The sequence below is a fragment of the Sylvia atricapilla genome, chromosome 6 (genome assembly GCF_009819655.1).
Source record: "Sylvia atricapilla isolate bSylAtr1 chromosome 6, bSylAtr1.pri, whole genome shotgun sequence".
NCBI classification, from domain to species: Eukaryota; Metazoa; Chordata; class Aves; order Passeriformes; family Sylviidae; genus Sylvia; species Sylvia atricapilla.
Genome location: NC_089145.1, coordinates 20,604,410 through 20,620,802, shown reverse-complemented (window position 1 = coordinate 20,620,802; position 16,393 = coordinate 20,604,410). Strand labels below are relative to the sequence as shown.

The window sequence follows — 16,393 nt, the reverse complement described above, 5'->3', positions numbered from 1 at the left end:
CTGCAGTAAATTATTAAAAATGAGATGAGAACTTGCTAGCTCTAAACCCTTATAACAGGTTTTTTAAAAATGCAGAAATAAATTCTCAAAAACGCATTGTCTGAATATATAATTAGGAAAAAGAAGTCTTTCATTGAATGAATTGCTGTGAGATAAAAGTTAATATATTTTCCTGGTTTGGATTTCTGTTTGGGTTTTTGTTTGTTTTTTTGGGGGAGAGATGTTGGGGTTTCTTAATGTGGGTTTTTTGGGTTTGTTTGTTTGTATATGTGGTTGGAGGGGTTGTTGTTGGGGTTGATTTTTTTTTTTTTTTTTTTTCACCCCCTAAGAAAAGTCTCTTTACACAAAATGAATCAATTTGGAGCCTGGAGTGGAAAATCATTGCTTTATGGTATTTCTTTTTACTGAATATATATTACTATCCATCTAGGTGCTCTAGGTTATAAATATGCTTTAAGCTTGCTGTAATTTCTAAGATTTCACTTTTGACTGATTTATAAGAAATTTCATTAATCTCAGCAACAGAGGAATCTTGAACTGAGCAGCAGATTGAAAATGAACAGAAATGAAGGCTGGGGACTCTAAAAACTGCCACACATGAATCAGTACTGAAGTTCTTAAAATGGTAATGATCATTTGTAGTGTAAAGGTCTTTTTCCCCTTTGCAATAAGAATTTTTCGAGAGTTTTTTCAAGGTACCAATGAAACTGCCAACCCTGCAGCTACAGGGATATTTTTCAGCATTTTAAAATAAATGGCTATTTTCATTTCTGTGTTCAGTACACATTTGTTAATGAGTGTTTCTCTGCTGCTGGTGCCAAACAAAAGAATTGAAGAGGAAATATCATTAAATTGAGTGATGCTCAGCATGCTTCTTTTTTTTTTTTTTTTTTTTTTTTAATTCTTGTAGGCAAGATCTTGGCCTGTCTTTTGCATGACACTCAGTTTTAGAGACTTCTAGTTAAATTCTGATTCAGGCATCATGTTTGTATAGACAAGGATTTTTACCAGTACCAGACAGGAGTCTACACTTGCTTTTCATATTACCTGTTGTCTTGTCTTGCAATGTGTAAAAAAGGCTAACACTTTGAAAACTCTGATAGTTCCTATCTTAGTAGATTCCTGTGATACTAACTTTTGCCTTTTGAGATGCTGGTTCTTTCTTTCAACTCTCCCCTGAGTTACATTTCTTTTAGGTGTTGGTTGTGGTTGAGCTTCTTATCTGCCATCCACCTATGTACATTTTACATTGGAATGTGCAGGAGAACTAATGTATGGCTATTTCTTATCTCATTGGCACTTGCAGCTGATATATGTATCTGTACAGAAAAATAATATTAGAAATTCTATACCTACCTGTTCTCACTGTCAAATTTCAAGAAATTGGTAGAGCTGACTGAAAGAAGCCTTCATTAAGAGAACACAATTATTTGAGAGTAATTTAATCTTCTTCTCCTTTCTTCTTTTCTTGCAGACAATTCAAACTCCAGAAGGACCAACACCAAATAAATTATGAATGTTGAACAAGATGACCTTACATCCACAGCAGATAATGATAGGTCCTAGGTTTAACAGGGCCCTATTTGACCCCCTGCTTGTGGTGCTGTTGGCTCTTCAGCTTCTTGTGGTGGCTGGTCTAGTGAGGGCCCAAACTTGCCCTTCTGTCTGCTCCTGCAGCAACCAGTTCAGTAAGGTGATCTGTGTACGGAAAAATCTTAGAGACGTGCCAGACGGCATCTCCACCAACACCCGGCTACTCAATCTCCATGAGAACCAGATCCAAATCATTAAAGTTAATAGCTTCAAACATCTGAGGCACCTAGAAATCCTGCAGCTCAGCAGGAATCACATCAGAACAATTGAAATAGGGGCTTTCAATGGTCTGGCCAATCTCAACACTTTGGAACTCTTTGACAATCGTCTGACCACTATCCCAAATGGGGCTTTTGTATACCTATCAAAACTGAAGGAACTGTGGTTGAGGAACAACCCCATTGAGAGCATCCCTTCTTATGCTTTTAACAGAATCCCTTCTCTCCGGAGGTTGGATTTGGGGGAATTGAAAAGGCTTTCATACATCTCAGAAGGTGCCTTTGAAGGTCTGTCCAACTTGAGGTATTTGAACCTTGCCATGTGCAATCTTCGAGAGATTCCTAACCTTACTCCACTTGTAAAACTGGATGAATTAGATCTTTCTGGGAATCATCTGACTGCCATCCGGCCAGGTTCTTTCCAAGGGTTAATGCATCTTCAAAAATTGTGGATGATACAGTCCCAGATTCAAGTGATAGAAAGGAATGCTTTTGATAACCTTCAGTCACTTGTAGAGATCAACCTGGCACACAACAATCTAACACTACTGCCTCATGACCTGTTCACACCGCTCCGCCTGGAAAGGATCCACTTGCATCACAATCCTTGGAACTGCAACTGTGATATCCTTTGGCTCAGCTGGTGGATTAAAGACAAGGCACCTTCCAATACTGCATGCTGTGCCCGTTGCCACACGCCTCCCAGTTTAAAAGGAAGGTACATTGGAGAGCTGGACCTGAATTACTTCACATGTTATGCTCCAGTCATAGTGGAGCCACCAGCAGACCTCAACGTCACAGAAGGCATGGCTGCAGAGATGAAATGCCGGGCATCGACCTCCCTGACCTCCGTATCTTGGATTACTCCAAATGGATCTGTAATGACGCATGGCGCATACAGAGTTCGGATTGCTGTGCTCAGCGACGGCACATTAAATTTTACAAAGGTAACTGTGCAAGACACGGGTTTGTACACATGCATGGTGAGTAACTCTGTTGGGAATACCACGGCTTCTGCCACGCTGAATGTGACCGCCCTGGATAACCCTGGTTACACGTACTTCTCGACCGTCACGGTAGAGACTGTGGAACCTTCTCAGGATGAGGCACAGACCACAGAGCAGGTTGGGCCCACACCAGTTACCAACTGGGAAACCATTAACATGACAACCTCACTCACTCCACAGAGCACAAGATCAACAGAAAAAACGTTCACCATTCCTGTGACGGACGCAAACAACGGGATCCCAGGAATAGATGAGGTTATGAAGACTACCAAAATCATAATTGGTTGTTTTGTGGCTATCACTCTCATGGCTGCTGTAATGCTGGTAATTTTCTACAAAATGAGGAAACAGCATCACCGGCAGAACCATCATGCTCCAACACGGACTGTAGAGATCATTAATGTGGATGATGAGCTTACAGGTGACACACCCATAGAGAGTCATTTGCCCATGCCAGCAATAGAGCATGAGCACTTAAATCACTATAACTCTTATAAATCTCCTTTCAACCACACAACAACAGTTAACACAATAAATTCAATACACAGTTCAGTGCATGAACCGTTATTGATCCGAATGAACTCAAAAGACAATGTTCAAGAGACTCAAATCTAAAACATTTATGACATTAAGGGGTGGGGTGGGGGGACAACAAAAGATGGTTTATAAAACAAATGACACAAATGACTGGGCTAAATCTACTGTTTCAAAAGTGTCTTTACAAAGAAAAAGAAATTTATTTATTAAAAATTCTATTGTGATCTAAAGCAGACAAAATTATGTGTATTCCTCAGAACCTGTTTTTGCTGCAGTTATTTACCCTTCTCGTTCCCGTTTTCCTGCCCAACCTACCCTGACTCCCATTTGCCATATTTTTTCATAGGAGATCTTGATTCCCTAAAAGAACTGATCTAGGAAATTTTGTAAGAATTCTGTTACACTTTGGGAATTTTTATGGTGAATTCTAGTGGTGAGATTCGGTCTATTTTGTCACTTTCTCTTTTTTCTTTTGTTTTCTCATGCCCTTTTTGAAATTATCCAGCAGAGAATGGAGTAATACCAGTAACTTTGCAAGTCAGAAAAACAAGTAAACCTTCTTTTTTTTGCTCCATGTAATGATTTGCTCTGTATTTACCGAAAGCACCATTCTGTGAAAAAAAATGGAAAAAAAAAGTTTTAAAAAAAAAACAACCAAAAATTAATTTACTTGTGAAAGCCTATAAAACCCATGATCTTTTAAGCAATTCTAGAACCAGAATTTGTAGTTCAAACACTAAACTAAGATTATAAATAAAATATTGTTTTTTTTTCTGTACTTGGATATAGCTCATTCTTAGTGTGGCTTTAAACATCAAAAGTTTGTTAAAATTCTTGCGATAATCTGCTCTGATGGTCCAAAACACAATCACTTTAAAGAGACTAATTAAACCATTTCCGATCATTAGTTTATTTAAGTTTTACATTTTAGTTTATAAAAACAACATACTGGCAAATAAGGGTATTTGATTTCTAATGCAAGATTGAGATCATTCTTTCTAATGGTGTTTGCAATTTACCTCTATTACATCACAAGATGCTTTTCACAATGCCAGAAAATTTTGCAAGGAGCTTCAGTTGTCACTGAATTTATTAGGCAAAGCTGAAAACTTTTTTTCTGTTTTTTATTATTTATAACTGTCAATAAGAAAATCCATCTTTATATCAAAGCTAGTGGTTTCCAGTTCAGTTGTTCTGGGACTTCTGGGCACAAATATGAAAGAAGCTTAGCCATAATAATACCTCTAATAAGAGCTGTATCCCTATGTGCAAAATCAAATCGAAATGCTGTTCATGGAGTAAATCACAGGAAGAAATCTGAGGATTTGGGTTTAAAAAGTAGAAAGAACAAAGTCAGACAAATCATAGGATAAGTTACTGTTATTTGCATGACAATTAGACTCCCTGTAGAGTACTCAGTTTCCATTCATTTAAACTCAGACTCATTTACCAATGGGAAATGCACACCCTTTGCCTTTCTGTTTATTTATATTCTCTGGATTTAGCTTATTGGTGTAGCACTGGTGGATATTGTGCATATTGAAAGCCAACAGGAAGGCTTTCTATAAGAAAACCGACTTTAGGACACTGTGTTCTTCCAAGCAGAAGTTCTGCCAAATTAAACTTCTTTATGCATTGGCAGCTGAACAGAAGCATTTTAAGATGATTTAAGTTAGGAAAAAAGAGGAATCTTATATATAATTTTTGGACATCTTCTCACCTGTTTTCTTTCTTAGCCACCCTTACTGAGGGTTTGGGGAGTCTTGTGCCAGGTAAATAATATTCTTAGCAAAATCTGTTTGGATCTTTCTACTATGGAACAGCATACAGGATGAAGACCCCACTGAAAAATATCCTTCTATTCTGTAAGTTTAAGATGAACTTCCAATATGCTGAGGAGGTAAACATCTCCTGTTGGCTGCACAGTTCTCAAGGTTGCAGGTGAATGTTGCAGTACAAAGGCCTGATTTAAAGAGGACACAGTGGAGATAGGTGACAATGAATCACACCCTGCAAGGAGTCTGATAAGTATAATACCGAATGAAACTCAAAGTTCTATAACAATCTCTAAGAAACATTTGGCAAGGCATTGTCCTTTGGTGTGCTACATGAAAAAGAATATCTACTCAAAGGGACTTTTAATAGAGGGCGAAGATGAACCTGAATGTAAAATATTGCAGCTGTGATTCCTAGGTTTGCCTGTTTCTTCTGAGTGCAATTGCAAATTTCATTGGTGATTTCTTTTTATAGATTCTATACGAAACTACTACAGTTACACATTCCTACGTGTTCTTTGCCCATCTGGCTAGTAACAGTCAGTCCATGGCCAATGCTAATCTGAAAACTGAAAAAAAAATCGACTCAGGAAACCTAAATCTGGAATATTTAAATCTGTAATTAATGGGTTTATGCTAACAAATTATGGCTACTCTAACCAATATTTATAAAAGCAGTTATGGTCAACCTGAATTTATAAACATGTAGTATTTTACTGACTTAAAGCTGGTTAGTAGGAGGCCTATGAGACAACAGGAATAGTTACTGTCAAGTGCAACACTGGATCAGTAACAATCTTTGATCCTTTTTGCAGTAATGCGAATACTATCAGGAACTGTTTTAAACAATATATTCATTCTTACTGAGTGTTAATCTGGTTTTATTGGCCAATCAAAAAACCAATCAAAAAAAAAGTAGATACTTCTACTTGCTCATAAGCATAAAGGAAAAGCATTTGGGTGTGTCTGGTTGGGTAAGTATATATGTGTTATCTGTCAAGCATATTAGTTATGATTTTCCCATCATGTTCCCTATCCTTTCTGGAACCACAGATAGATATCACTTCTGATTCCTTCCTACTTCCAAAAAACACTTGGTACTTCTGCAGGTGAATTAATTACCAGAGTTAGAGAAGATCATAGTTTGAATTAAGAACTGGGCTCTGCAATAAAGTGAAAGGAGTGCTGTGCTCTCTTGTTTTGATGTTCAAATCACATTCCAGTGCCTCCTGTTACTGCTCCAGACAACAATGTTAAGAAGAAAGCCTGTATCTCCTGTAAGACAGGGCATGACTGACAGAAAATTCTAATGAAATTTCTCTTGCAGGTGACCACATTGTGTATGATGTAAAACAATTGTGAAAAAAATTGTGTTCTTGATTATGATCTATCACTTTCTAGTGGGCTCATGAGAAATGATGAATTATTCTTCAGTTCATTTGATGGAGTTTGAAGATGTTTGTCTGCTGTCCTGTACAAATAGAAACTGCAAAGCATTCTCTGGAATTTTCATCAAGTCTTGCGAATTGTGCCATATTCAGAAATAACAAGTGAAAAGCAAACCAAGTGAGTTCCATTCAATTCATCATAGAAGATGGACATTTTATTTTCCTTCAAAAAAGGGCTAAATGTATGAAAAGTAATAGAGTATTTGTATTTTTTGCTAAAATATTCTAACACATTAAAAATTATATTTCATCATTTAAAGATTCCCTGTCCCCACTGATCACAGGTTGATCACAGAATTAGAGAAAAGACAAGTAAATTAGTATTGCACTTTGTTATACCAGTTTCATAATCTTATGAAAATGCTTCATAACAGCTGTTACAAGTTTTATATGTCAGATGTGACAATTAGTGTAGTCTTTTCAATGAAGGAGCATGGAAAATCTCTTCAACTTTTTCACTGCTCTCTAAAGGTTATATCCCATTTTTACATGAGCTAAATACATAATTTTTGAAATTCTCATTTTCTCGTTAAGTCCAGGAGAGGAAGGCCTAAGAAATGTTAGGAGCTACTTTGCAATTTCATACCAAAAGAAGTAAATGAAGAAATAATTTATCTTTATCTTCTAGATGTAATAAAAGCAGTTAGACTTTAGTGCCTGGGTTTCTCTTTTTCTTAGTGGAACTATTTAATTTTTCTTAGTAGGACTATTTAATTTGTCTTTTTCTCATTTGTGCAGGTGTTGCCAAGAAAAAAATCTCATTTCTAAAATTTGATCTGTAGTTAGTCCAAGGTGATGGTGGATATTTTATTACAGAGGTCATATTATATTTTAGTATTATAAACAGCAAACACATAGAGCCACCATTATTGACACAGAAGAGGTTCATCAGCAGGGGATGGCCTTGGGGAAATTCTGGGAAACCTACCAAGTAAATCTGCAATTCCTGTTGGCCCTACAACCTCACTTATGGTAGTGCCCCATGGAAACACTGTGATTGTGTCTGGTTTGTGGCTGGAAGAGCACAGCAGGGCAGAAGGGATTTGGGTTGGGAATGATTTCATTGACTGCTCCCCACTTTAGAGCATAGCTGCAGAAGTAATCAGCATAACAACTAACAGCTCGGGTCCAGACATGCAGTGTATGATTAGAAATGAGGAATATTTCTTTTTATTTGTTCACCACATTTAATCACAAATAGGTTGTAAGGCTTAATGCACACTAAACAATGGAAAACTTGAAGAATTAAGAAAGTAATGGATTATAGTGTAAATTTTACACAAATGGCAAAATCATGCTTTGAAAAAATATGGATGTTGCTTCAACTGACTTTAAGATAGTTTTTTCAGTATTAACTCTATTAAGAAAAAGAAGATCTGTGCTTAATAGTTATATGCTATTTATTGCAATAAGAATAAACCATGATTTTATTAGGTGAGAAGTGTGTAAGGAAATATTTAGTTTAATTTGTCTTGGTTTTAGTCCTTGCTCTCATGTTTATAACATACACCCAGATTGTCTGGCAATCACAGTGCTCTCCAAAGGGCCAAATCAGTGAATTCTGACTGACTTTCATAAGAGACAAATCTTTCATGTAGTGTAACTCCAGCAAGGTATGAAATTTTGGAATGAGGGGGAGATAGTTAACTGATTACATCATCAGATAATTTTATCGTCATCTTTTGTAAAATAAGAAAGAGAAAAATAGTTTGTCACTTTTGAGAACTTTGAAAAAAAAATTGGTTAAAATATAAATTCTTAGCAGAAAAAAAAGCCAGAATAAATTAAAGTATTATTAGACTTGAAATGAACAGTAAGTAATGTTTAAAGCAAGAAGTGAGAGTTATATATCCCAGAAAATCTTTACATATTTTCTAACACCACAATTTGCAAACTCAAAAATTAGCTTACTTTTTTGTGTATCATGCAGCTTCTGCAAAGATTCTAACTGCTTTATCCATACTTTTCTGTTTACTTCTTCCATTTTGCAGCACATGTATGATAAAATCTGGGCTGTTAGGTTCACAACAAGCTCTCACCCAGCGTATGAAAGGGAATTCTTTTAAATCATCCAGACTCCACTTATTGGAGGTGCATGTGTGGTGCTCTCTGTGGCTTTTTTCAATCTACTTGAAATGACTTGTGCCATGAGAAATTGCTTAGTTTCTTTGATTCTCTGCTATTACAGCAATATATGATTAAGATCTTTATTGGAGAAGTTTTTGCATGGATTATACTTTCATCAAATCTGAAATATAAACAGCAATTGTGTTTTATCTTGGTTAAACATTTTGAACTCTATTGACTTGAAAAAAAATACTTCTGTCCTTTTCACAGTAGCTCAGTTAAATCAAATTTAAGAAAAAAATTAAAAAGAGAAACTGTCTTGGAATACTCTGTATGAAGATGGGTATGTATACATGTATTATTTAAAAAGTGGTTCAACAGGTGAGATTAAAGGAATAAAAGAAGAAATGTATAAAAAAAGAAAATAAGGGAGAATAAATGAGCCAAGAGAGAGTCTAGTAAAACAGAACTGGAGTTAGCGGACCACAGAATTAATCCAACCCCCATAACTAATTTAATTCCATAAGATGTAATTCAATTTGATTCAATTTGCTCATTTAATTCCTCAAAAGGACAGTTAGTTGTCTAAAAAAGGAGGTGGAACGCCGAGTTCTGTTTTTGTCAGTACCCACATGATATCAAACAGGTTTTCCTTTTCCTTGCCCTCCTGGGCTCAGCATTTCTGTTGAGCTGTTCAGTTATCATTTTCTGAAAGTGCCTTCCCGAGGCACCCACCCGTCCAGCCTGTGTTGGGAGTGAATTCCAATGGGCAGTGAGATCAAGCTCAGGGTTGTGTTCCTAAGCAGAGCCTCTGCAGTGCTTGGTGTTTAAGCTCACTAATTCCTAAACAACTCATTCCTGTTTGATAACATGAAGTAGTTTCATAAATAATGTATATGTTTTGAATGCTGTATATAAGATTAAGGTTGTTGATCACATGCCATGCATTAATTAATTATCTTCCATGTTAAAAGAGCCTTTTTTCCCCCCCTTTTTTTTTTCCCTATTGGAATATATGATTCTTTGTGATGAAGAAAGATAAAAATCAAGAATTTGATCACGTTATAAAGACTTGAAAGACTATCAATGCCTTTGAATATTAAGACTATAAAGGGATTGCAAATCAAATAAAATTACATTTTAAAAAAGACAGTAAGTAGCAATACTCTAAGATTCGTAGAAACCAAATACCTAAACAAAGTCATCATGACCTTAACAGACTAAATAAAAAAGAGGAATTGACGACTTCCATGACTTTTGCTAAAACTTCCTTGATAGAGATTGTTCTGTTCTCCTATTTTTATTTTTGAAAAAAAAAAAAAATCTCTTTCCTATGTCAGGAGTGTTTCCATCAAGATGGACATGAGTAATTATTGTTGAAAATATTGTCCCCTCCTGTTTCTATCTGGAGAAACACTGGCTCTGGATGCTTATTTTTTCAACTCCCTGCTGATTTCTGACACTCCTGTGGGGAAGAAATCAATTCTGTATTGCAGAAAAATCTTTTTTCCCCCTCACACACACACACACAAAAAAAAAAAAAAAAAAAAAAAAAAAAAAAAAAAAAAAAAAAAAGAGCTGAACCAGGCAATGAAGAAAAAAATAAAATGCAGTGGTAATGGTGAGGGAAGTGTCCTGAGAAAATAAGCATTACAGGAGGAAAAAACCCCACAACATTGAAAAGATGAAGGAAGTTGAAGAAGAGCATGAAGCCATTCTTTCCTTCTCATTTTGTGCATTGTTTTTCCTGGTATCGCTGGATCATAGCTGAATCCATTGATCAATTCATTTTGAATACATCACATTGGAAACTCTTTTAGGGTTTATTTTAAAAGTAATAAATGCAACATTCCTTAGATGTGAGTGGGTCAAAAAAGATGCAAGGAAGTATTTAGGTTGTTCTGATGTTCTACTAGGACACTTAAAAGATTGTTGTAGCAAGATATTTAAGTTGGAATTCTGAAACATAATCTGCTCATACTTTATAATTTAAAAATAATTTCCCCTCAAAAAAAAGTAGACATTTGCATTCTGGGGGGACCCAATTGTCAATTTCTGCATGTACATATAAATTTAACATTAACTTCTAATGATTTTAGAATTTATATAAAATTATAAATTTATAAAAATTATCTATAAAAACCTGAAAGAAACATTAGAATGCATAGAATGGACAAAGATGGCAGTAGTGAAATAATTTAGTAGAACTTTCCATTTTTATTCTTTGAAGCTATTTTCAGTGATACAATATTTTTCATTAGGAATGAAGAAGAGGCTTACATTTTTTCCCCTTTATCTCCTCAAGTGGGGATACCATTTTAGGCTGTCTAATAAAACTGATGTTAGAATTTTTGAAAAAAAAAAAAAAAAAAAAAAGCCTTGGGAAATGTGGTAATTTTTGTAGCATTTTTTTTCTTGTTTTAAGTTGCTTTTTCTTGCCCTTAATAATAATAAAAGGAAAATAAAAACTAGAAAATTTGTCATTATGATGGAATTTTGGAAGGTGCAAGATATCCTTATTATAGATATCCTTATTATTATTTATGTCTCTACTAGTTTCTTAATTTCATTCTAATTTGCTAGCAAAAAAGGGTAGGAACATCAAATAAGTCTTCCTTATATTCTTTCATAATGCTTTAGGTTATGAATATACTGTTTTCTTTCACTAATCAAATTAATATTAAATAGATTTTATTATGTTTCAGGTTAGAAGTCTTCTCCTTTGTCTCTATTTACAGTTTCAATGGTTTTCTGTACCTTCAGTTTTCACACAACAGAATTTTTTAATTAAAAACCTGAGTCTTTTTAATTACATATTTTCTCCATGATGCAGGGTTGTAAGATGCTGCCTTTCATCTCAAACTTCCTGGTAGTATCTGGTCTCATTCAGTACCCTCATAGCATTTTTTGTTGTATCAATCTCTGTGTCTAATTGAGAGTCAGTCTCTACGGTCATCAGGAATTTTTCTTCCACACAAACTCAGAAGTGTCAATATTAAATAGAAGTGCAGAACAGTATGACTGCCTAGCACTTGTTTTGAGGCTTATAAGCACAACATGATAAACTCAAACTTTCCAGGTTTCTGTGGCAGTTGTGGTTTGGCTGCAGGATGTCAGCAGAACAGCCTGACTGAACTGAGGTAATTAATCTCTTGTGCATATCTTAACACAGAAAGATGTTACCTCTGAAGAAGAGAAGAATTATGCTTCTATAAGTCTCCTCTAAAGTGTGTTTTACAACCCAAGTGAAAATAAAGCTGTTTGGTTTTTTTTGTTTGTTTGGAGAGGGATTTTATTTTTTGGGGGGGGAGGGGGGGGAATTTTTTTTGGTGGGTTTGTTTGTTTGTTTAATATAGCTGGTTTTTTATTTAAAATTTTGGAAATCTGTTGGAAGTTTAGATTACCGTTTTTCATGCATGGTTGGTGGAGATGCCAGAAGATTGTCATTTAGTTGACATCACTGAAAAATTGGATCAGCCTACTTCTAAATGGATTTTCCTTGTGCTGATCACAGATAATTATATGTCTTTTTTAAAATGCCTTTTAAGTACTGATAGCACAGCTATGGAAGCACATTGCTAGGAATGATGCCAAAATTTTCCAGTTGTGCAAATTCATCACATCTAATCCACCAGTAGTGGTCTGTAGCTTTAGTTTAATTTTAAAGTTGTGATCTGACATGTGTTGCTATATTGGGTCAGTAGGGGAAACTATTTTGTTCTTTTAAAATGTTAATTAAGTCCCAGGAAAACTGATTGGCTGAGAACCAAGTCTTTCACATTGCTTTTCTGTGAAGTGCTGCAGCTTTGATTTTAAGGGTATACCAGAAGCACATGAGAAGTGTTCACCTCTTCCAAGCAGTCTTCTGTGACAAATGCAGTTCTCTGTCTGGCATTCACTCTAAGATATAAACTCTATCAGACACATACCAGACATATTGCAAATAGGCCACAGGTTATTCATCATGGGGTAATAAGTATTGATACCTCTTGCTTCTGAGTTTGGCCTTGGGTTAAATTTCTATATCTTCATTTAAGTTTCCATCACAGGCTCTATCTTAGTGCAGCTGAAGAGTGTTTGATAGCTGATAGCCTGTCTTTGCAGGGTAAGTTATGCAAAATTAAAAGTGTCATCACTATATATCGGTTGTTTAGATAGAAACTGGTCTCTCTCCATCCCCTATGGAAATTTCCAATAATCTTGTTTCTCTGCAATCCTAATTGATATGATTAATTCTTTTTATTCCATTTAATTTCTCAGGGTGTTTCCAAGGAATGGCACAAGTTATGGCAAGAAGAAAGAAGTTGGTTATTTTACTTCCAGAACATATGTGCATCCAAATAATCATAGAATCACAGAATGGCTTGGGTTGGAAGGGAACTTATAGATCATCTATACCTACAGATCATCTAGTTCCTTAGGCAGGGACAATGTTTGAGTGAAGTGCCCATTAAAAAAAAAAATCACAAGAAATAGATCAGTGAAGACACAAAAGATTGGAAACAAATATAAATCCTAATATATAATTCCTCTATTGTAGACACACACACATATGTATAGTTCACTCTTTTGATGCTTTTTATCAGGTCTGCTCTGGAAAGCAATGCAGATGCAGAGGAGATGTAGTGCACTTCTCCTTCTGTGGTTAGGCTGCCCACTGACATCTGTGGCAGAGGAAAATGAGAAGGGGGCCTTCACCAAAGGGAAAAGTTCTGGTGTGGACAGTCCCCCTATCCCTGAGGTAAGAGCTGACCGCATGCACACAGCTCAGTGAGTCTGGAGGATCTACTCTCTTACAGGACATTATGGTTCCTTATGTATAAACAGTGGGAAAGAGTACTCAAGTTTACATATCTGAAAATGGGAGAAAGTGAATGTCTCTTTCTGTAGGAATTACAGTTTTGCCACACATCTTTCTAATCAATATGTAAAAACTCTTCATTTCACTTTTTGTAGCAATCTCCCCCCTTGCAGAAGACGTTGGGAAACACAGACATGAAAAGCAGTGTGAATTTGGTTCATTACTGCTGTTGCTCTCTTTGCTGGGATTGGACTGTTTTTCTTTTTTGTGTGTGTGTGTGTGTGTGTTTCTCAAGCATTAAATGCTCATCTCCAAGAATTTCAAATGGAAGGGTCAATGAGTCACTGTCTCCAAGTAAAACTAATACAGGATTTTATGGAATTTGAAGGATATGGCATTGTTAGTGCCTGTTGTGCACCTGTGACAGCACTGTCAAAGGCATTGGCAGTACAGTCATATGGAGTGAGATGTGAACAAATAATGGAACACCCTTGTTTCTCTTGTCGCTTTTTCGAACGTTAGCTTTGCAAGAAAGGGCAAAGCAATCAGCGATTCCATCCTCTAGGAAGAAAGTGAAGGGATGAAGGAAAGCTACAAGCACACATGCATGGAGCAATCAGAAGAGATGCAGAGATTGGAATGCGTTTAATTTGGGAAAAGTAGTAGGATGTATCTTCCCTATTCCTCATAGAAAAAGGTTTCTCCTGAATAAGTCAGCATTTGAAGATTGTTGTGGGTATTTTTTTCCCATTTAAGAGCACATTCAGGCTTATCTGTTTCAATCTTACTTTAAATATGGACTGTGAAGAGTTCCATCTTCAAGAAAATTGATTCAACTAAAGGGCAGAAAGCCTTTATGGAAAGGAAACAGCACATTAACTAGAACTTAACTCCATCTTGTAAACAGAGTGGATATTCATGCTGATAGGGCTAAGGAGGAATTGATGTAATTCACTGCTTCACTAAATCTTTCCATGGGAGTCTTTCAGGCAGTTTACAAACACTTGCTCACAATTTTCCTCCTCCTCAGCTGTTATAGTGAAGTTGCCATGGAGTCTGGGTTGTTTCCTCACAGTGTGAAGTGAGTGCAGTGAACACCTGGGGCATGGGGGGTTCCTCTGCTGGGGCTTTTCCCCAGGACATATTTGGGCACCTTTTGGGAGGGGAGGCTTTTGCATCTCGTGGATGGGAGGAGAAACAAGCCTGCTGAGACCCTGCAGGAATGTTGCACTGAGCTGTGCCCTTCTGTGATGGAAAAGCAGATTTGCTAGGAGTTTGGAGGTGTTGCAGAGTTTGCAGCTAGCAGTGAGTTGAATGAAGGGCACAGTGAGCAAGGAGAGGGATGTTGACTGGTGAATAATTCTAGTATCAGTTCTGTTTCCTTTTATCTCTTTAGAAAACAACTTATTTTAGTATATACAAAGATATTTAAAAGTCTCTTATTTTTGATTTTAAATAATTTTTCAAGATCTTTGGGCTCAGTGTGGGCTCAGGGAAAAGCTAAAAAGGAACTCTGTTTTCATTTTTTTTCCAAAGTAGAATGGCTAAGTACAAAAGAGCAGTATAAACACTGAAGAGTATGAAAGTTATTAGTATTTAAATAATTCTTAAAATCTTACTTTAATAATAAATTAATATCAGTCATTGAATAAATCTTGCATAACCAGCAGAGCTTAAACATTTTAAGAGTATTTCTTTACTTGACGATTAACCTTGTCTTGTTGCTACTGCCAACAAATTGTTCTAATATCAAGAAGATATAATGAGGCAAACATATGCAGGACAACAGTAAAATGATTTATTTTCTCAGACCAGCATATGATAAAAATCTGATGTGGATATGAGGGGGAAATTTGACTTATTGTCTTCTAATATTGTTCATTTCCGGGAGCAGGGGAAAGGGAAGATATATTCCGTAGCTCCTTATTTCACTAACAAAAAGACAAAAAAACTAACCCAGAGAAAAATCTGGAGGATAGTGATGTTCTCCAAAGTGCCACCAGTTTTCCTAGCTCTAAAATAATTTTCCCAAGGCCAAGTATAAAAGTTTCTGGAAATTTCATTGAAGAAAAATCGTTATGAAGCAGGCGAAAAGTCATTAACAAAGTATTTGCATCAGTGTTTCAGTTCTTAATTTAGGAGAAGTGGGTTATGTGGTTAAAAAAATAGTCTTTTTTTTGCCATCATGACTAATTGTCTAGAAAAATAACATATAAGCAAATGTGGTTTTGTTGTTGTCATTGTCTGTGTGAGTTAAGATGGAAATGTCAATAACAAATGTAGGTAAGAATAGTATCTACTTTTGCAGTGTTTCTTTTTTGAGATAAATGAAAATTTTCATGTGATTTTACAAAATATCTGAGAGAACTTATTTTCATTATAGTTATGGTTTTCTAGGGATTTTGCTGACTTAAGAACATTCAGATGTAATTTTATTTTTAATTTTAAAAAAATTTTACTGAAAAGCTGTCCATGAAGGAGACTGAGTAGTTGTCAGTTGTCTGTGGCTACTGAACTGTGAGCAAAGGGGACTTCATTACAGCTATATAATACATAAAAATTGAGGAGAAAGCCTTATCTTGGAGGAAGCCAGAGAGAATAGGTCGTGGAAGGGTTTGAGAGCAAGTGGTGCAGCTGGTCTGATGCAAAGGAGAGCGCTGCCATGAGCTGCAGGCCTTAGGCTGCTGGGTTAGGTGATCTCATTAAACACAGTCTGATAGAAATCGCTCTGTTCATGCTGTTTTACTGCTTGGTGCTGGACAGTGCATTTGTACTTTAATGGAATCACAGTTTGAGATTTGTGATATGTAACAATACCAAAATTCACTGAATGTCTGAGGTCCTGCTTTCTTTTCCCCTTTCCTTGGTGGTTGCCTAGTGCTGTGGTTCTGGGTCCCATTGGTTTTGCCTTCAAATGAAGCTCTGCATATCCTGAGGTGTAAATGAT

General features: G+C 36.0%; 1 protein-coding gene across 3 annotated transcripts in view; it reads left to right on the top strand.

Moving 5' to 3' along the window:
- LRRC4C (leucine rich repeat containing 4C) overlaps positions 1–4,256 on the top strand; it is a 95,081-nt gene extending 90,825 nt beyond the window's left edge. For all 3 annotated transcript variants that reach the window (XM_066321048.1, XM_066321049.1, XM_066321047.1), the window contains one exon: positions 1,475–4,256. In XM_066321048.1, the coding sequence (XP_066177145.1) occupies positions 1,517–3,433 (1,917 nt within the window). In that variant the 5' untranslated portion in view covers positions 1,475–1,516 and the 3' untranslated portion in view covers positions 3,434–4,256. The remainder of the gene's footprint in view (positions 1–1,474) is intronic.
- Positions 4,257–16,393: the final 12,137 nt, after the last annotated feature.